This window comes from Saccopteryx leptura, chromosome 4 (assembly GCF_036850995.1).
Source record: "Saccopteryx leptura isolate mSacLep1 chromosome 4, mSacLep1_pri_phased_curated, whole genome shotgun sequence".
In the NCBI taxonomy this organism is placed as follows: Eukaryota; Metazoa; Chordata; class Mammalia; order Chiroptera; family Emballonuridae; genus Saccopteryx; species Saccopteryx leptura.
In genome coordinates this window covers 170,429,848-170,451,316 of record NC_089506.1, presented here as the reverse complement: position 1 = coordinate 170,451,316, position 21,469 = coordinate 170,429,848, and the positions used below count along the sequence as shown (strand labels likewise).

Below are 21,469 nucleotides of genomic sequence, written 5' to 3'. Positions count from 1 at the left end.
CCTGTCTTTAAGGAAATGTTCACATCACACAGCAGCTGATGTCTGCAAAGGGGGGCTGTTGGGATCTCACTGAGTCCCTGGGCTCGTGGTGGCAGCTAGGCGGAGAGGCAGGAGGAGAGCCATGCAGGTGGAGGGCACGGCTGAGGGAAGGGTGTCCAGGCGATGGCTGCGCTGCTGAGGGGACTCCTGGGTCGCATTTCTGTTCTAGCTGAGGGGACACAGGCCCCGCCAGTCATCTGGACTTCCAGCACTAAACTCTGTGTAGCTCTCCTCCCATCGCAATAAAACTGTTTACAGTCAATAAATAAATTTATCATCTGTAACAGGTCACAAGCTTTTTATTCTCATGCCCGGGGTGTAATAGGTGCTCAGTAAACGTTTGTTGAGCAGATGACCAGATGAGCACCCTCCCCCGGCCACTCCACTGTGCAGCGTGGCTGCAGCCCTCCCTTCAGAGTGCTCGGACAGGCGTGACCACTGCCTGGTGCAGTCCTCACTGGATTTAGGATGTGGGAGTTCCGACTCACGTTTCCTCCTCTGTGAAGTGTGAGGGTGATGTCAGTGTTCCTGTCTAATTCTATAACATGAGCAGAGTGCACTTCCGTTTTCCTCCTCCTTTCTGAGTTTCCTGCAGTATTACCCTGACCTCACTAAAGCCTCTAAGCAGAGAGAAGGTTGGTTTTTCTCTCAAGGAGAAATGGGGCTGGCGTTGAGGATTCCCACTTGTCTTTTATGAATTCCGAGAGGCTGACGCTGTGGTGAAGAGCCCCGACCTGCAGCCAGTGACCTGGGTTTGAATCCTCCTTGCACCATGTCCTAGCTGGTGACCTGGGCAGTGTAACTTCTCTGTGCCTGTTTTCTACTTGGTGAAATGGGGATCCTGACAGTACCGCTTCGGAGGATCATGACGATTAAACGTGAGGATGTGTGTGTGACCACTCAGGCCAGTGCCTGGCTCCCGGGAGTGCTCTGAGCACATGGGGACCATCAGCACCCCCGGGCCAGTTGATGGAGGTCACAAACCTGGGGCAGAGCTGGGGCTGTCACTTCCCGTTGGCTCCGGGTCTGACAAGAATTTGTTTGCTCTTCTCAGGAGTGTGCTGACGCTGCCTCCCCAGCCCTGTCACTGCCTGAACTGAGGACCACGTACAGCGACAGTGAGCTGGCTGCGGAGTTCGCCAATGCCATCCGTCGGTAAGCACCCTTCCCGTGTCCCTGACAAGCAGTGTATTCTGGGAGTGACGGCTTTATCCTCAGTTCTCTTGGCTACTCATGCCGGTGCTCCAGGGTCATTACAGGCCTGCGCAGGAAGGAGGAGCTTCAGCTGTGTCCATTGTGGTGCTTGGCTTATGTACATGTTGAGTTTTTATTTTGTTCTGTAATTCCCACCCCCAAATTATTCCTTGTTTATCTGAAATCCACATTTAACTTAGTGTCTTATATTTTATCAAAAAACCTTTAATGAAAGGCCTCTCCTTATGTTGAGTTTTTATTTTGGTGATGAAGTCTATCATCTCTTTGATGATGGGTCCTACATTTGTCTATCCTCACTGGCCAGACATGGAGAAGCCCTTTTGGTGCCAGACCTTTCAGAGGGACACGATGGGCGGGTATACAGGTTGTCATTTCATCTGCAAAGAGGAAATGTCCTTTTGCTTTTTTGTTGTGTTGGCTGGAACCTTCAGGACAATGTTAAATGGTGACGATCAAAATGGGTGTCTTCGTGTGTGTGTGTGTGTGTGTGTGTGTGTGAAAGAGAGAGAGAGAGAGAGAGAGAGAGAGGGGGGGATAGACAGACGGGAAGGGAGAGAGATGAGAAGCATCAATTCTTCATTGCGGCACCTTAGCGTTCCTTGATTGCTTTCTCATATGTGCCTTGACCGAGGGGCTACAGCAATTCCAGTGACCCCTTGCTCAAGCCAGCGACCATGGGCTCAAGCTGGTGAGCCTTGCTCAAACCAGATGAGCCTGCGCTCAAGCTGGCAACCTCGGGGTCTTGAACCTGGGTCCTCCACGTCCCAGACCAATGCTGTATCCACTGCACCACCGCCTGGTCAGGCAAAATGGGCGTCTTTACCTTGTTTCTAGCGTCAGTGGGAATGCCTCCGTGGGCACTGCCAGCTCCCTCTGCTCAGCAGGCCCCTGTATTAATAGAGTGGTGGACCTTTTCCTCCCTTGTTTTAGTCTTTCTTCCCCTCTCTTCTCTCTCTCATTCTGCAAGGAGAGACGGATTCGGATTCGTCGGGGCCTATCTTCAGAGCCTCTCTTGTCAGACTTCTGTCCTCTATCCCAGAGGGCACCGTCCAGTAGAAATGGAGTGCCATCCACAGGTGTAGATTTACTTTCTAGTAGCCAGATTAAAAAATCAAAAGAAAACAGGTGAAATCCACATTAATAGCACACTTTATATACCCAATGTCTCCAAAATATTATTTCAACGTCATCAATGTTTTAAAAGCTATATTAATGAGGTTATTATTATTTGTAGCAAGTTTTTCAAAATCTGATACATATTTCACCCTTATGGCCCATCTCAAGGCGAAGCAGCCCGCATTTCAGTGCCCTGTGCTCATGTGGCTGTGGCCGCCAGGTCGGACAGTGCGGCTCTAAGGGGTTCTTCAGCTCCGGCATCCAGCTCACTGACTTACCCGTTAGCTGTGTCCATTGCGGTGTTGGGCTTATAGGCTGAGCACTTTTATTTTGGTGATAAAATTTATCATCTCCTTAGTGATATGATATCCTCTTGCTTTCTCTGAGGATATTTATTATACTGATTCTAAAATGTTATTTTGTCTACTGCATTGACTCTATTTCTTCACATCATATTCTTTTTAGAACCGAGCTTTGTGGCTTGTTCTTGGTGTTGGTTAGTGGCTCACCGTCTGGGCTTTCCCTTCCTCCTGGCCCGTAACAGCTCTTTAGGCTGCCTGTCTGACCCAGGCACCTGCCCTCCTGGCCTGCTGCCGGCACCTCAGCTGGAGCCCCTATAAGTCCCATTCATTCACTCATTCATTTTGAAGTGAGAGGAAAGATGATTGAAACAGACTTTCACATGTGCCCCAACTGGGATCCACCTGGCAACTCCCATCTGGGGCTGACGCTCGGACCACTGATCTATCCTCAGCACCCAGGGCCAATGCTCAGACTAGTAGAGCCACTGGCTACGAGAGGGGAAGAAAGATTGTCGTGATAAACTATTTAGTTGGTTATAATTAAGTTATAGCTGGGTTCGTTAGGTAATTCACAGTGTAAAATGAAAGTAATGAGGCCTCAACTGAATAGGCAGAGACACTCATAGCAAGCTAAAGAACACAGACTTTAATTCACTCATGGTTAGGACGCGTGGCCGGCTCTGTCTAGGTCCTCACTTCAGTGGGGTCCCGAGTGAACTTGCTTGGAGAGGCAGAGTGCTTCGTGGCAGTTGCCGAGGGGTCTCAGTGGAGTCTCAGGAGACTGCCTCAATCTTCACCCCAGCTACCTTAATCTGATTTAGCCATTCGTCAGGTCATAGGGTTACATGATCACACTTCAAAAATAAGTCACACATGGGCTTGATAGGGTTGACGGATGGCGTTACCAGAAAAGGGAGTAAACCCATTACACCTTGGCAGTTGGGCCTTGCATAGTGGGCTTTTGTGTAAAATATAGTTAATCACATTAATTCACACACATAGTTGAAACATATGGAGTTATCTCAAAAGGACATAACTGGTTACACCTAAATCAATCTTAGTTTCCTCTTTACATTTTATATTAATTTGATTTTATGTTACTATAACAGAGAGAGAAGGGGGAGGAGAAGAGAAGCAGATGGTCGCTTCTCCTGTGTGCCCTGACTGGGAATCAAACCCAGGACGTCTGCATGCTGGGCCAGTGCTCTATCCACTGAGCCAACTGGCCAGGGCTTGAGTCCCGTTCTTTTTTTTTTTTTTTTTTTTTTTTTTTTTGTATTTTTCTGAAGCTGGAAACGGGGAGAGACAGTCAGACAGACTCCCGCATGCGCCCGACTGGGATCCACCCGGCACGCCCACCAGGGGGCGATGCTCTGCCCACCAGGGGGCGATGCTCTGCCCCTCCAGGGCATCGCTCTGCCATGACCAGAGCCACTCTAGCGCCTGGGGCAGAGGCCAAGGAGCCATCCCCAGCGCCCGGGCCATCTTTGATCCAATGGAGCCTTGGCTGCGGGAGGGGAAGAGAGAGACAGAGAGGAAGGAGGGTTGGGGGTGGAGAAGCAAATGGGCGCTTCTCCTATGTGCCCTGGCCGGGAATCGAACCCGGGTCCCCCGCATGCCAGGCCGACGCTCTACTGCTGAGCCAACCGGCCAGGGCTGAGTCCCGTTCTTACTGTTGCACCATCCTTCCGTTTGCTTCTGAGTTATGGTTTCCTTTTTTGGAAAGACTTTTCTATGATTGATCGTTGTTTCTGGCACACAAAGAACACTCCTTGCTTTCTGGCATGTTAAGGGATTTTTAAAAAACGCATTTCCCATCATTTCTGAGGTAGGGGGAAAGAGCTGGGGCTATTAGTACAGTGTGGCCTCCAGGCTGACAGTGAACTGAGGCTGCTCCTGGGAACTGCATTGCCCTCCTGACTTCCTTACTGTCACCTTCTGTCTCTTCTGCCCACAGGTAATAGCTCTGTTTCTAGGTGGCCAGCGCCTCTGGCCATGTGGTTAAATTGTACAATGGTACCTTGAGATATGAGTTTAATTCTTTCTGTAACCGAACTTGTAAGTCAGTCAACTTGTATATCAAACAAATTTCTCCCATTTAAAATAACTGAAATAGATTTAATCCATTCTAGCCCTGTGAAACATCCCCAAACCATCCTAAATTATGAAAAAAAAACATGTAAGAAACACACATGTCTACTTTACCAATGCATAACAAAATATATGAAATAAAAGAAAAAAGTGTTATTTAGAACAGTATTCTTACCTTGGAGACAGACGAGTGCGGCTAACGAAGGTGAATGGCGGAGGAAGAGGGAGGGAGGAAGGGATGCAGGCACTATAGTCACATAAACTAAAACTGTACTTTCTTAACACTAAATGTAAACTAAAACTGCATTTTCTTTACTTAAATTTTTTTTTTTTTTTTTTTGTACAGAGAGAGGGATAGACAGGGACAGACAGGAACAGAGAGAGATGAAAAGCATCAATCATTAGTTTTTCATTGTGCGTTGCGACACCTTAATTGTTCGTTGATTGCTTTCTCATATGTGCCTTGACCGCAGGCCTTCAGCAGACCAAGTAACCCCTTGCTGGAGCCAGTGACCTTGGGTCCAAGCTGGTGGGATTTTGCTCAAACCAGATGAGCCCGCGCTCAAGCTGGCGACCTTGCGGTCTCGAACCTGGGTCCTCTGCCTCCCAGTCCAACGCTCTATCCACTGCGTCACCGCCTGGTCAGGCATTTTTCTTTACTTTAAACAAAACTAAAACTGCACTTTCTTTACTTAAAATGAAACCACAAAAACTTAATTGTAAAAAAATGCACTTTCTTAACTTTAAACTTAACGTAAGCTTAACATTACGTATTTTTCATTTAATCATCACCTGTTTTTGCCTTTTTGGCTGCACTTTTGGCACTTTCACTTGCAGGACTTTTGAATAAAAATCTATCCAAAGATGTTTGCTTTTGCCTGCCTTTTAAAATGTTACGGAAATGTGACAAACAAGTGTCATTAGAAAGTGCTGAAGCACGACCAGTTGAAACTTTTTCTGGGTGTTTCTTTTCAATGAAACTTGAAAGCGTCTCCCACATTGCTAGCATGTCTTTAATTTCACTTGGAGAAATCACTTCCTCCGACTCTACCTCCTCCTCACTACTAATCTCTTGTAGAAGCTCCGTATGTTGCATCATCTGTAGCTCCTTCAACTCCTCAGTTGAGAGTTCCTCCTCCTGTTTCTCGACGAGCTCGTTTACGTCAGGACTCACAGCTTCACCATGCTTCACCACCAAGTGGATGCCAGATCTATTCTTGAAATTTTCAAACCAGCAGTGACTTGCCTTAAACGTATCTTCTGCTGCCTCTTTTGAGGTTGATGGTTCTTTCTTCTTCAAGTCACCGTAAATAATATGTGCCTTTTCGCATATTACAGTCTCCATCACAGTATCTCCTGCCAGCTCTTTCTCTTTCACCCACACCAGCAGAAGCTTCTCCATTTCTTCATGGATATTTGTCCTTAATTGGGACAGAACTGTAGTTCCTTTCACTGGATTTGTGCTTTTGATGGCATGCTTTTGTTTAAGGATGGTACACATTGTAGATGTTTTGCGGTCGTACAGCTTTGCCAGTTCAATCACTCGTATACCACACTGATGTTTTTCTATTATTTCTTGCTTTACTTCTATCGACATCATTCTGTTCTTCTTTTCACCACTGTCCTTTACACTCACTTCCTTCAGCCCCATGATAGAACACAAAAAAAGTTAATTAAAAATGCAAAAATGAAGCAAGAACAAGTACAGAACACAAAATTCAACTTGATTCTGCGGGTAATACAGGAGAAAGAACGAGATGCTGGTGTTGTGCTGCCAATAATGGACCCGTGAGCCAGTGTGCCAACTAGCTGCAGCTTCCCGAATCACAACTCTTACCTCGGAATTTTGCTCAGATCTCAGACAGAAATACGGACCGAGTCACAGTTCATATGTTTAAAAAAGAAAATTCGTATGTTGGTCTGTTCGTATCTCAAGGTACCACTGTAATTCCTTGGCTTGAGGTGGGAGGAGAGAAGCTACTCAGGAAATGCCCTCAAGGAATCCTAGCGATTTACTATGCCTGCAGCAAGAGATGCGGGATCTCCCTGCCTCCTGCTGGGAGCCATTTGGATATTATGTCTGCAAGCTAAGCCCCTGTGTTGTTCAAATTCCCTAAACCAGGGGTCCCCAAACTTTTTACACAGGGGGCCAGTTCACTGTCCCTCAGACCGTTGGAGGGCTGGACTATAAAAAAAACTATGAACAAATCCCTATGCACACTGCACATATCTTATTTTAAAGTAAAAAACAAAATGGGAACAAATACAATATTTAAAATAAAGAACAAGTAAATTTAAATCAACAAACTGACCAGTATTTCAGTGGGAACTATGGGCCTGCTTTTGGCTAATGAGATGGTCAATGTGCTGCTCTCACTGACCACCAATGAAAGAGGTGCCCCTTCTGGAAGTGTGGCGGGGGCTGGATAAATGGCCTCAGGGGGCCGCATGCAGCCCGCGGGCCATAGTTTGGGGACCCCTGCCCTAAACCTCAGAGGCCTTTGCTGGCACTGGTAGGATCCAAGTCTGCTGACTCAACAAAAAGAGATTTCATTTGCTCTGTCCTGCACAGTGGATTTCCAGTAACCAGCCTTAAGTTGGTTAGCATGGATTTCTAATCAAGACCGAGATATATGGAGCCAAGAAAGAGCCCACAGGGCTCCCAGAAAAGGGGCAATAACATAATTATACTGTAAATATAGCTTAAAAACTGGAATAATCATTTCATGAGGGGATATAATATAGACACCTGAGGGCTGAGGTTTACGGATGTTTTTATTTTTAAAAATCAAGTGGAAACTAAAACCTCTTTTTTTTAGAGAGAGACAGACAGGAAGGATGAGAGATTAAGTATCTCTTTGTAGTTGCAGCACTTTTAGTGCATTTGTTGTTTCTCATACGTGCCTTGACTGGGGGCTCAGGCAGAGCCAGTGACCCTTGCTCAAGCCAGGGACCACAGGATCATGTTGATGACCCCACACCCAAGCCGATGACCCTGTGCTCAAGCTGGCAACCTTGAGGTTTCACACCTGGGACCCCAGCATCCCAGGTCAATGCTCTATCACTGTGCCACTACCAGTCAGGCACTAACACATTCTTTGAAGGTATTAAATTGAGCTAGTGGTTGAAATCAGTGAAGGGAAACTTCCCAGAATCTTCAGAACTATTTCTCCCTTAAACAAGGAAACTATGGGCCCCAGGCATCCAGATTCAAGACAGCAGTAGAGAGTGGGGAGGGGAAAAGGCAAAGCAGTGGTCTTTCCCTGAGGAGAACCAGCCACCCCTGAGGGAAGTGCCTGTGATTCCAAGGTTTCTGGCCTGCCCCAGCCTGGTGTCCGACCTCCCTGGGCTTCAGCCTCCGTCACAGCCTTGCCACCTGTTGGTCAAATAAGTTTTTAAATATGATATATGTGGCTCACTTAGTTTGTATTGGGTGTGGGGGACAGGCTGTAAGTATGCCAGGTTGTTATAGCCTAAGGCTTAGTTTTAAGGCTAAGCTTTTCCCCACACCCTTGACTGATTGCATGATATGGGGTGGTGCACTCTCATGAGGAATCCCATTATGCCTCAGATAAGTGACTTTGTATCAGAGACTTCCTTGTTTGTATATTGGATTAAAGGTTTTGATTTCTACACTATAAAATGGGGGCAGACCGGGAGCTTGCTTTCTGGGTTCCTGAGGTTAGCATTAGAGGAGAGAGCAGAGAAAGGAGAGCAGATAAAGGCCATGTGGAGGAGAGGAGAAGCAACCAAGATGGCAGAATGCTAAAGGAGAAGCCAGTTTGTGCAGAGTCTGTGCAGAGAGAAGGAGATGGGGAACAGAGGTGAATAAGGCTGGTGAGCTAGAAACCTTTGATTCTAGGAAACTCGGGTAAGTCAGTAGCTTTGTGAGCCCTGAATGAGTGGATTTTGGAGCCCAGTGTGTGTATTTCTTGCCCGCTGGGTGCAAGCTAGGATAAAGATGATGGCCCACCAGTTCGTGGCTCCATTGTTTCATTACCGTCTGTCCGAATCTAATGCGAACCTGCATGGGCCAGGCGGCTGTGATGGTGGCCGTGGCCACTGGCCTTACACCAGCCCTCCCTGCTCTCTCCTGTCTTTCCCCAACCTTCCCGTTTAGAACAAAGCCAAGACTGCACCAATCCTGGTGTACTAGGCGCCTCCCATCTGCTCTGATTTCAGTGCCTCCCTCCGTGCCGTGACCGTTTACGGGTTACTGGCTCAGTACTGCCATCAAACCCCGTCTGGAGGAGCGGCTTTCCAGTCTTGCATGGAAGCCGTCCCCCCCAGGGGCCTTCTTGTCCTGTTGTCCACACAGGCCGCGTGTTACAAAACCTTCTCCGTCTCAGATTCTTCCCTTGCTCTTGGTCCTAGTAAAATTTGACTAAATGTCTTTATACCAGAGAAGTGAGCTGCATCTGTGCAGTTAAAGTGGGACTTTTTGAAGGGACTCATCTTTAGACGTGTGTGTGTGCCTCCCGTCCGGAGACTGAGCGCAGCTGAGTGGAGCAGGCCGCTCATCTCCGCCGTCCCCTAGGGAGGCGGTGCCCGGGGGGTGGTCTCCATGTGGGGGCGGGGGTGGGAGCAGCACAGCAAGGCTGAGGGGTTTCCCACGGTCACTCAGCCAGTCGGTGAGAAAGTACGGGTCTCTAACCTTCTCTGCTGGACCCCACCTGCTGCCAGAGGTTTGCTTACAGATGAGTGTGAGCCAAGCCCACGTGTGTGGGCTCGCCTGAACACTACGCCCACCCTCGTGTGCAAGGTCTGGGCCTGGGAGCCTCCGTGCTCCCCGTCCATGACCATGCATCTGTCCCCCAGATGCCGGGGGCACATGAAGTGCTGAGATGGGGCTGCACAGACCCCAGGTTGTATTGGTTGAAAGGTAAGGACGCTGTATTCCTCAGTGCTGGGGACAGCGAATAGTTAGGGTTAGTCTTCATCCACGCATCACTGGGCCCCCAAGCGGGAAAGGACCCCGTTCGCTGGGAGACCAGGACCTGACTCCAGCCTGACACAGCCCCCTGCAGAGGTCGGGTGCCTCGTCCCGCAGGAAACTGTGCTCACGTAGTCACTGGGAGACCAGGACCTGACTCCAGCTCTGACACAGCCCCCTGCAGAGGTCGGGTGCCTCGTCCCGCAGGAAACTGTGCTCACGTAGTCACTGGGAGACCAGGACCTGACTCCAGCCTGACACAGCCCCCTGCAGAGGTCGGGTGCCTCGTCCCGCAGGAAACTGTGCTCACGTAGTCACTGGGAGACCAGGACCTGACTCCAGCCTGACACAGCCCCCTGCAGAGGTCGGTGCCTCGTCCCGCAGGAGACTGTGCTCACGGAGTCACTGGGCCCCCAAGTGGGAAAGGGCCCCGTTCACTGGGAGACCAGGACCTGACTCCAGCTCTGACACAGCCCCCTGCAGAGGTCGGTGCCTCGTCCCACAGGGGACTGTGCTCACGGAGTCACTGGGAGACCAGGACCTGACTCCAGCCTGACACAGCCCCCTGCAGAGGTCGGGTGCCTCGTCCCGCAGGAGACTGTGCTCACGGAGTCACTGGGAGACCAGGACCTGACTCCAGCCTGACACAGCCCCCTGCAGAGGTCGGGTGCCTCGTCCCGCAGGAGACTGTGCTCACGGAGTCACTGGCCACCGGCGGCTTTGCTGAGCCCCTCAGGGACCTGAGATCTGTCACCTGTGTCTGCATGTGTGCCAGGCGGTCATAAAATACTAGGTAAGAAAAGCAGTCAACAAATCCTAGTAGCCACTCTTCAGGGACAGATATGCCCAACCCATCAAGCAGAGGAGTGCACAGGTGCCCTTTATCTGTCTGGTGACTGACGGGGCCACTGCTGCTCGGAGAGGGCTGACATCCGGGGCAGATGGGTCCTGACTGGTTAGCGTGGCCAGGGACCTGACCCGGAGGACCTGATGCACCCCGGTGGGGAGCAGAGCTGCCCTGCACAGGAAGACAGCTGAGGCAACATCTCAGAATTCAAGGAGAATGGCCGGCCTGGGCCCTCCCCCACTGCATGGATTACCAGTGACTGGAGGACCTCCAGATAACACACCTTGGCACACCCGCCAGTGGGGGGGGGGGGGGCGTAAAAGTCAAGGAAAGAAAGTGTTTCAAAGCAAGGAGGCCAAGCACCCCACATTGGAGTGGGCTAGGGGAGAGACAAGAATTGCCAGGCAGAGGAGAACTGTCAAGGAATTCTTTCTAAGAATGGAGACCCCAGAGCGCATTGTGTGCTCCCAATAAAGACTGAGTACACGGGAGGGGGGGCGACTTTTCGGAGTCAGAGTAACTTTGTAAGATGCAAATCTGAAGGCTGCCCTGGTACTATAATGTTCTGTTGCTGCATAGCAAATTAACGCAAGGGTAGTGACTTAATACAATGCTCCTGGTTTCCATGGGTCAGGAATCTGGGCACAGCATGGCTGGCTTCTCTGCTCAGGGTCTTATAAGGCTGCCATTTAGGTGTCATTTAGGGCCACATTCTCCCCGGGAAGCTGTCAAGAAGAATCTGCCCACGGGCAGGATTTGGTTCCTTGCGGTTGTGAGGCTGAGGTGCCGTTTTCTTGCTGGCTATTGGCCAGCAGTAGCTCTCAGCTCCCAGAGGACTCCGGCATTCTTTCTTCAAAGACCCCTCCATCCTCAGCACCAGCAGCAAGAACCTCTCTCTCATCAAATCCCTTCTCTGCTTCAGATCCCTTTCCAGGAAAAGCCCAGTCCCTTTAAGGACTCATCTAGTTAGATCAGCTGTCTGGGGCCGCGTAGCAGCACCTAGATTAGAGTTTGGCTGACTAGCTGGGAGGTGTGTGTACACTAAGGAGCCAGTATCTTGGGGGTCATTTTCGAATAGTGGCCACCACACCTCATCACTTAAAAGCTCCCAGCAATGCCAGCTGTCCATGTCCAAGATCTTCAGCAGTGTCTGGTCTGAGCCTGCCTGCCCTGACCCCCTCGCCGCCTGTCACGCGCCCCCCCCCCCCCAGCACAGCCAGCCCCCCACTCCCTCACTCCTTCCTCTGGGACTGGACTCCTGCTGCTCCTGCTCCCTCCTGACCAAGCACAGGCCCCCAGCACTCACAGGAGTCTGTACAATGCATCTGGGTGTTTCCTTCCTCCACCTCCACACACGCCACTTATTTTGTTGCTGTGGCTCCTTCTCAGTGCCCTGAATTTATGTGCCTGGTTCCACCCCTTCCTCCTCCCCTTCACCACCCTCCTTCAGCACAGGAGATGCTGGGGCAGGGATCATGGCTTACTCACCCAGGTATGACTTAAACTCCAGTGCCATTGCTTCTTCCACATGGTCCCTAAATGGTCTCAGCATCATTTCTCTCTGCCCACTGGTCATCTCCACCCTAATATCACACTCTGACACAGCGTGTCCAAAACAGAAATTATCATCTCTTTCCTCCTGCCCTTTCATAGTGGCCTCTTCTTCAGAATTCCTATTTATTTTTTTAAAAGTATAGTCTTCTAATGATCCCGGATTTTAACTCTGAAGTCTCTTCTCTCTGTCTCTGGTCAGCAGATCACATTGCTTTTCCCCTTAAAATGCTATCCATTTGCAATGGCCTTCTTGTAAGTGTAGCCCTTAGCTCCTCGGAACTCTTGGAGTAGCACCCTGATGGGTCATTCTGCCACTAGTCTCGTCTAGGGTTCTGCCACCAGAAGGACCTTAAAGCACAGTTCTGATCGGGCTGCTCTGCGGAAATGCCCTCAGTGGCCTGATATTCAAGATCATCTGTAGGTCCCTAACTTTACCTCCTGGCTCATATTTCACATCTGTCCCTGTATGTGTCTGTGGTCTGGTCCCTCTGGACAATTCATCTTCCCCAGAGTGTGAGCTTCACTTTATCCCCCTCTCTCAACCTGTAGACCCCTCTCCGCCTCTTCTCCAGCAGAACACCCACCTTCCCGAAGCGCCCCCAGTCACCTCCGCCATCGTCCTGTTCTCTCTGCGTCCCCAGTCACCTCCGCCATCGTCCTGCTCTCCCTGCGTCCCCAGTCACCTCCGCCATCGTCCTGCTCTCCCTGCGTCCCCAGTCACCTCCGCCATCGTCCTGTTCTCTCTGCGCCCCCAGTCACCTCCGCCGTCGTCCTGCTCTCTCTGCGCCCCCAGTCACCTCCGCCATCGTCCTGCTCCCCCTGCGCCCCCAGTCACCTCCGCCGTCGTCCTGTTCTCTCTGCGCCCCCAGTCACCTCCGCCGTCGTCCTGCTCTCTCTGCGTCCCCAGTCACCTCCGCCATCGTCCTGTTCTCCCTGCGTCCCCAGTCACCTCCGCCATCGTCCTGCTCTCTCTGCGTCCCCAGTCACCTCCGCCATCGTCCTGCTCTCTACGCCCCCAGGAGCAGGCACAACTCTTCACCCATCGGGAGGCTCGCAGAGCACGTGGTTGTATAAGTGCCTTAGAACAAACTGCAACAAGCCTCCAGGTCCAGGTTCTGACAAGATCTGCCCAGCTCTAGACACCTTCCCTACCTGTCTAGTCTCGTCCCTACTTGGAGGAACACACATCAGGCCATGAAGGAGGAAGGATGGCTCCCATTGCTTGGTCCTGGTTTCAGCCGCTATGGACTCATACTGTGTGTGAGCCGCACAGAGAGTGGAACGAGATGAAGAAGGAGCAGATTGGGGTCCTTTGAAAGAGGAGCCCCTGCCGAGCAAACAGGCAGCAGAATCTTCACCACTTTGTTAGACCATCATTTAAAAAGGGGCTGTTCTGTAGGCTTGCACGTGCTGCTGCTTCTGTGTGGCTGATGTGTGACAGCAGTCAGGCAATAGGAGTGTGCTTAGAGCCCTGTCACCGCACGTGCTCCGCAGGACAGAGGGACACAGCGTGCCCCTGCGCAGGTCGTCCCGTGAGCAGGCGCCCAGCTCCAGAGCCGGCCTTGCAGGGCACCGTGAGGACTAATGCTTGCCCCGGGGCTTGAGGTGGGCGTTGCTTGGGCCACTGAGACTTCTTTTCGCTTTTATCATTCCCCTCATATTCCAAAAGCTCAGAGAGGTTTTACCCAGATCTCATAAGGGCAGAGTGGTGGAGGGTACCCCACAGCCCTAGGCAAAGGCACACATGTGACCATGACAGATGCATTTCCTGGGCAAGAAACATGTTCATGGCAGAGACTGTTTCTCTCAACTTGCTGCTACTCCTGGCAGAGAGCAGCCACATGCAGACATCATACCTGCAGAACATCATTATCTGCGGACACCTCAGTCCTAGTTCCACAGGCCGTGCTCTTCAGAGGTGTTGTCTCAACGCCTGCTGGTGGGACCCAGCGTCCTGCAGCGAGATGCTGAGACTGGGGACCTGCAGTTGGACTCCTGGGCAGAATCCCCGCTCTGCTGGCAAGTTTCATAACTGTGCCTGAGTTCCTCATTTATAACATTAAAATAGTAATAGTACTGACCTCAAGGGTTGTTGAGAATTAAGTAATTTTATCCTTGTAAAGGACTTAGAGATAGCTGTTATACAATGCCTGCATTTTCTAAAGAATAGTAAGTAGTGATAGACTGTGATGTTTACCGCGAAGGGTCATGTGACATAGTCACTGTGGAGATGTTTTCAAACACTTAAATACAGGCCCTGACCAGGCTGCTGAGTGGCTAAAGTGTCTTCCGGTGCAGAGGTTGCAGGTTCAGTAGAGAAACTAAGTGGAACAATGAGTTGATGCTTCTCTCCCTCTCTCCTCCCCCCCTCTCTCTTCTCCCCCCTCTCTCACCCCCCCTTTCTTCCCCTCTTTTTCCCCCTCTCTCCTCTTCTCTCCTTCTCTCTCCTTTCCTCTCTCAATCACTATGGGGAAAAATGTTTTTTAATGAAATATAGATTACAATGAATAATTTGGAGGAAATGACAAGGTGCCATGATGTTAGAACTACGACATTTGTTTAGATGTGTGAGCCTCTCGGAGGAGGTGACCTTTAGGCTGACATGAGGAGGAGGAGGAGCTGAGTGGAGGAAGGACGTCCCAAGCAGAGGGAGAGAGCGCGGTGTGTGCTGAGAACTGACGGAGCTCCACGTGCAAGGGGAAGGCAGTGCCAGAGCTGGGTAGGCGGGGGCAGGGCCTGACTGCACTGACCCCTCGCTCTCTGCTCCAGCCCTAAATACCAGGATCATGAGGACCGGGGCCCGGACCGTATTCTACAGCCTACCCACCGTTTCTTTACCCGTCAGAGCAGGGACTGGTAGGTCAAAGCAGGCCAAGACTTTGCTCCAACTGGGCGGATGGCGCTGAAGGGCAGTATATGATCTGATTTGTCATATAAAGTTCTTCTGGATGGTCTTGTGCAGACCAGGCTAGAAGAGTGCACGGTGCTGCAGAGAGACCATTAGGAGGCTCTGTGGTCGTTCAGGTGAGGAACGTTGGCCCTGGGTGCAGAGAGATGTGCTCAGTGTGGTTCACCTGGTGGACGTGAAGGGTGAGGGAAAGGGAGGAGTGACGGCTGACTCAGCCTGGTGTCAGCAAGACGGTAAAGGGTGTTTCCACTTGCTGCCAAGGGAGGAAGACTGGATTTGGGAGATCATCTCAAAAGTCCTGCCTTAGAGGTATTTGCCTGTTCAGTGGAGAAGTCACAGACAAGTCCAGGGAATCCAAGGAAAGGCCTGGAGATAAAAATTTGAAAGTGTTGCCTGACCTGTGGTGGCACAGTGGATAAAGTGTTGACCTGGAGTGCTGAGGTCACCAGTTCAAAACCCTGGGCTTGCCCAGTCAAGGCACATATGGGAGTTGATGCTTCCTGCTCCTCTCCCCTTCTCTTTCTCTCTCTTCTCTCTAAAATCAATAAATAAAGTCTTTTTTAAAAATGGAAGTGTTTATCATGTTTTTAGAAAAATACATGGGAGTGGAGAGATCAGGTAGAGAAACGGTGGGTAGGCTGTAGAATACAGTCCGGGCCCCGGTCCTCACGATCCTGGTACTTAGGGCTGGAGCAGAGAGCGAGGGGTCATGCAGGAGCCAGGGAAGAGCAGGGAGACAGGGTGAAACCCAGGCAGTCCTGGGGAAGGGCGCTGGAGGAAGGGAAGGGGCCCGCAGGAAGAGAGGGCACTTGGCAACCCCAAGGTCACTGGTGACCTCACGAGCAGGTCAGGGGAGAGAGCCTGGTAGGCATTCACGGATGAATGGAAGGTGTGGGAGAGAGGAACTGCGTGTGCAGACAGTTCTCCTAATGACTAATTCCACGTAATGAGCACTTGCTAAGCAATTCCAAGCCTGTGGCTGCATGGCTGTGACTCCCTGTGGTCCGGTCTGATTACAGCTCCTCTGAGAGGTTCCTGCTGGTGGCAAAGCTACTCGCTACCTCATCAAGACCGGGCACCGGCCCTGTTGACTCCTCCAGCTCCAGCTCCTCCTTTGGACTTGGTGATTAAATGACCACGACAGGCCTGTTTATTTCAGGGAGCGTGCAGCCTCCTCCCTGACTGCTCAGAGCCCAGCGTCCAGGCTCCCCAGCCGGTGACCAGCACAAGAGGCCAGCATAGCCCGGAGCTCGGTCTCTGCCCAGCTCACTGGCAAGCGCCTGCAGACCCCTACCGGGAGTCCACTTCAGACCCTGTGTATGTGCCACTACTCCAAATCATGTCTCAATCAAAAAGGAAAAAGCACCTTCCTGGCTGTGTGGTCAGTTAAGATCCATAGGACCTTTTGCGACCAAAAATAACTTTCCTTTTTGGTGGAGTGGGAAGACCTGTAACTGAAATCCGGGAGCATGCTGGTGACTTGGGTTTTCATGGGAATTGTCTAATCCAGCCTTGTCTGTTTCTTTGATGATACTGTTATAAAGTACCGCACCACAGATCTGAGCACTGTACCTCATTTCATCGAGTTCATGTAAACACCCAGTCCAGATGAATTTTGAAGAGTTTTATTAGAGGAGGAGATTTATTAATGTGCTGGCTGCATATGGCTGACACGGGGCATCTGCAGGCCCAAATCGTGCAGTCCCAAAAATAGTTTAGGGGCTGTTTATATACCCTTGCTCACATGGCGGGGGCGGGGGGGGATGACGTCACATTACGAGCTGGCAACATTTGTTTAGGGGTTACACAGAAACATTAAGACTTTTAAGGTAACACAATCAAAGATGTTTACAAACCTTACAAGGTTCATCTTCCGTCACTAACCTAGAGGTATTTTACCCTCAAGATTCCAGGAAGGGGGAGGAACTACAATCAATGCAAGGTGGTATCAGGGGTCGTCAAACTTTTTATAAAAACCGCCCACTTTTGCAGTGCTGGTAGACCTGGTCCCTACCGCCCACTAGTGGGCGTTCCAGCTTTCATGATGGGCCAATCGCGGCGCTGTTTGGTTGCACGGTAGGGACCAGGTTGACCAGCACTGCAAAAGTGGGCGGTTTTTATAAAAAGTTTGACGACCCCTGATTCTGCCTCCTATTGAAAGAGAAGAAGTTTCTAGGTTAACCTTTATTTTAGATTTAAAACTGAATGACCCATTGTTCTTGCAAACCAGAAACTTCTACATTTCTCTCCCTCTCCTCCCTAAAGGAGAGACAGAACAGGAAAGCCTGATAGAAAAGCCTGACCTTTTCGCCCAGAATATTAATATCAATTTTCAGCTTTTGGTACCTTACAACATCCCCACTGGTTCTATTTCCTAAGTCAAATTCTTGACTTAATTTACTGAGGAAGGCCCTGGCCGGTTGGCTCAGTGGTAGAGCATCAGCCGGGTGTGCAGGAGTCCCGGGTTCGATTCCCGGCCAGGGCACACAGGAGAAGCGCCCATCTGCTTTTCCACCCCTCCCCCTCTCCTTCCTCTCTGTCTCTCTCTTCTCCTCCTGCAGCCAGGGCTCCATTGGAGCAAAGTTTGCCTGGGCGCTGAGGATGGCTCTGTGGCCTCTGCCTCAGGCGCTAGAATGGCTCTGGTTGCAACAGAGCAACGCCCCAGATGGGCAGAGCATCGCCCCCTGGTGGGCATGCCAGGTGGATCCCAGTCGGGTGCATGCGGGAGTCTATCTGACTGCCTCCCCGTTTCCAACTTCAGAAAAATACAAAAAAAAAAGTAATTTACTGAGGAGTATGAGGCTGTTGTCTAGGGTTATTATAACATGTAACAGATATTTAACAGGAACAAACCTTGCTATAAAACTGATTAAACATGGTACAAGACAATATTAAGAGGACTAATCACCACAGACAATAGGATTGTTAGCCAGGGTAACTAATGAAACATTCTTCAAAAACCAGTTTTCTGACTGTTCAAATTATTTTTTCTATCAACCTTCAACTTTCATAAACTTTCTTATCCAGAAATTACTGGCTTTCACAACAACCTGCTTTTTCCTTTTTCTTTCAAAAGTATTTCCATACCTTATACCTTCTATTATCAAAACCATACAATTCCTTTCTAGTCAGAACTCTTGATTTTAAAAATCTTAACCTTTAGTGACAATTAAGTTGGCTTTCGTTTTACCCTAGTTTCCCTTTTCCCAAAGTCTAATTAAAAGAGTCCTTAGTTTCTTCATATATTCGCCATATGTAGACCAACCAGCTTCCGGTTTGTGGTTGGAGTAGGGCCTACTGTTCTTCTACCTTAGCAGCAGTGAGAGTGGTCAGGATCACGGTGTGTGGACCTGTCCATGTGAAAGTCAGTCCTTGGGTGATGTCCTGCTGAAAGCGCTTCTTGGACAGTCTTTGAACAGTTTGCTGAGTAGCCTGTAAATCCTGCAAGTACTTAGGGAAAGGGTGGTTACGTTTCTTTTATTATTTGATTCATGCAATTTATTCGCCTTGAACCTTTGGGTACCTGTGGGCGCAATGTAGCTTCAAATTAGCTTCTAATTATTATTGGGTTCCTTTCTTACTGGCCAAATCCTTTTTCTAATTGGTTTCGAATATACCTTTGGCAATAAGGGTCCCAAGACCCCACTGGTTCTGGGTGGCATCTATTCATTTGAATTACTATGTTCTGATTTTGAGGCAGACTGGAAAAATACACAATTAACAATAAAATTCAAATAGCTAATGTTAACAAATACTATAATGTGTCTTAATACAATAAAGTGACTAAAGCCTACTAGATTATTAAACAAAAATAAAATTCTAACTAATACAACAGAATTCAAAATAAAATTCTTATAGTCACAAATGTTCTTAACATGTTAACGTGACTTCACTAAGTCTATGTTGACATTCTCATTGACTATATTTTTTGCCAATATAATTTAATTTTACTTTAGTCTGAGAAATGTCCCAAAGAACAGGAGTTAGTTGTGGTCACATTCTATACTTTATAGCTAGAGTCCAAGTTCTAATGACCACTGCTTCTAGTTGGAATTAGGAGCAGGTCCCAGCCTACAATAGGCATGGGGCATTGAGACAAGAGGAATAAAGGAGACACTGTACATTAAATAAAGCAATAAAATCAGACTGTCAATACCCACAGTAGAGATCTTTGAGGGATAAATAAAACTTAAATATTCAAGCAAGGCGTAGTAGATGGCCCTTGTGTTTACAAGAAATGAGATTAGCTTATCTGTTACTTGGAAGAAATACCTTAGGCTTGTGAACGATGTCCTTGGGCCTTCAGTGGCAATTCCCAGTAAGCTGGGCAAGGTCAGGTCACAGGTAGCTGGAGCAAGACTAGAAGAGACTGAACCCTCCCTCCATGAAGCAAGAAGGAAGCTTAACTTCTCGTGTCCCTTTTTCCACAGCAAAGACGTGTCTCCCAGTGGGGCCGGGAAGCCTGGCAGGCCTCAGTTCAATGACCTTTCTTTCCACTCTTGAAGCAGGGCCCCACTGGAATCCTGTGAAGCCCTTTGGGACGCTGGAGCCTTTTAGAGCGTATGCCAAAAGCTGGTATTTCCTGATCTCTTTTGGGCCTTGTTTGCCTTTTCTGTTACTTCCTTGGTCATTATAGACCTTAAAAGCCAGGCTCAGAAGATCTCCTTTTCTATCCATATAAACTTTTGGAAAAAAGACAAAAACAACATTATTAGCTGGATCAATTCAAGAAAAATAGGTTTGGGTGTCTCCTTTAGAATTCCAGAATCTCTTTGCTGCTAAATGATTCAGTACATTAGCATTCAAATTTTAACAATACTTTTTCAAAATGATACTAAACTAAACATTTCATAAAAAGACATTATTAACAATTTCTAATATTTAAACTGAGATTCCAGTATTACAGGACTATAAAACAGCAAATAAAAGAATTAGCAAAAGCCTTGGAAACAATATATACATTTTAACATGGAAAATACTTTTATACAATAAGGGATTCTTGGTATAAACTACGCAGCTGGCAAAGAGATATTAACTTTCTTTTGCACGAGGGCGGGGTGGATGCCGGAGGGAGAGGCAGACTCTAAGAACTGAGAGCTTGCCGCTTTTACCTTTTTTTCTGCAGTTTGTTCTGTATCCAAGCCTCTTAGCAAGACAGTGGGGCTTCTCCCTAGCAGGACTTGAATCAATTTGCCACCTGTAAACTAACTGCCTTGCTTTGAGCAGCTAAATACAACTTTCACAAAATTACTTTCCCAATAGTGAGTTGCTTTAGCCTATATGAGGTTTCCAATTTTTCCCGCAATTCCCTGAAAATTCTTTTTATAATTTTTACTATTTTGGTTAATGCTGTGGGTCTTCCTTATGAACTTCATGCCTTTTATGTAACTGAGAGACTTGAAGAGACTCCAACACCCTCTCCACCCGCAGGAGAGTGTTGGAACTTTTCCTCATTTTTCCTTATTTTTATACCAGTGGGGGCAACAAGCCATCATCCCCAACCCACAGAGAGCTTATTTTTAATTTTATTCCCTATAATCCTATTATTTATGACTGTATCACTACTTCTGGAGTTGTAATTTAAGAAACTGCCAATTAACTAGCATGGTCCACACCTACGGTTTGTTAATTTCTAAATTTCTTGCCTGACCAGGCGGTGGGACAGTGGATAGAGTGTCGGGCTGGGATGCAAGGACCCAGGTTCGAGTTTCTGAGGTCGCCAGTTTGAGCGCGGGCTCATCTGGCTTGAGCAAAAAGCTCACCAGTTTGGACCCAAGGTCGCTGGCTCAAGCAAGGGGTTACTCGGTCTGCTGAAGGCCCACAGTCAAGGCACATATGAGAAAGCCATCAATGAACAACTGAGGTGTCGCAACGAAAAACTGATGATTGATGCTTCTCATCTCTCTCCATTCCTGTCTGTCTGTCCCTATCTACCCCTCTCTCTGACTGTCTCTCTGTCCCTGAAAAAAAAAATTTCTAAATTTCCTTTTCTTATGATTTTTCAAAAGCAAAGTTTCAGTTTTTAATACTATCCCTACCCTGTAATTTCTAAATGGGCAAAACCTCTTTTGGTCGGCCGGTGGACATTTGAAATTAATTTCTATTCTATATTTTAGTTATTTTATCCTTACTTCATTGCTCTTTTGTGTTGCTGAATCCTAACCTAACTGTGCACCTGGAGGCCACGGGCTGTTCACTGTTTGCCTGCCGCTGGGGTGCAGCACAGATGGAGACCGGGAATGAAGGCGGAGAGGGGAGGGACCATGCGTGCTCGGCCCCACCCCTCGCTCCAGGCACCGTGCCTCGCTGCGCAGTTTTTCTCTCACTCAAACTGCTTACTTGCTAGTCCTTTTGCTCCAGAGTTTGGAGAAACACTTTCAATTTGTGGGCTCCGCTTTTCTTTCATTTAAATCGCTTGCTTGCCAGCCCTTTCTGTATTGAGCAAGCTTTTAAACCACTGTGGT

At 48.9% G+C, this 21,469-nt stretch overlaps 1 protein-coding gene across 3 annotated transcripts in view; it reads left to right on the top strand.

Moving 5' to 3' along the window:
• MCC (MCC regulator of WNT signaling pathway) overlaps positions 1-21,469 on the top strand; it is a 521,764-nt gene that overhangs the window by 486,422 nt on the left and 13,873 nt on the right. For all 3 annotated transcript variants that reach the window (XM_066382027.1, XM_066382028.1, XM_066382029.1), the window contains one exon: positions 1,094-1,194. In XM_066382027.1, the coding sequence (XP_066238124.1) occupies positions 1,094-1,194 (101 nt within the window). The remainder of the gene's footprint in view (positions 1-1,093; positions 1,195-21,469) is intronic.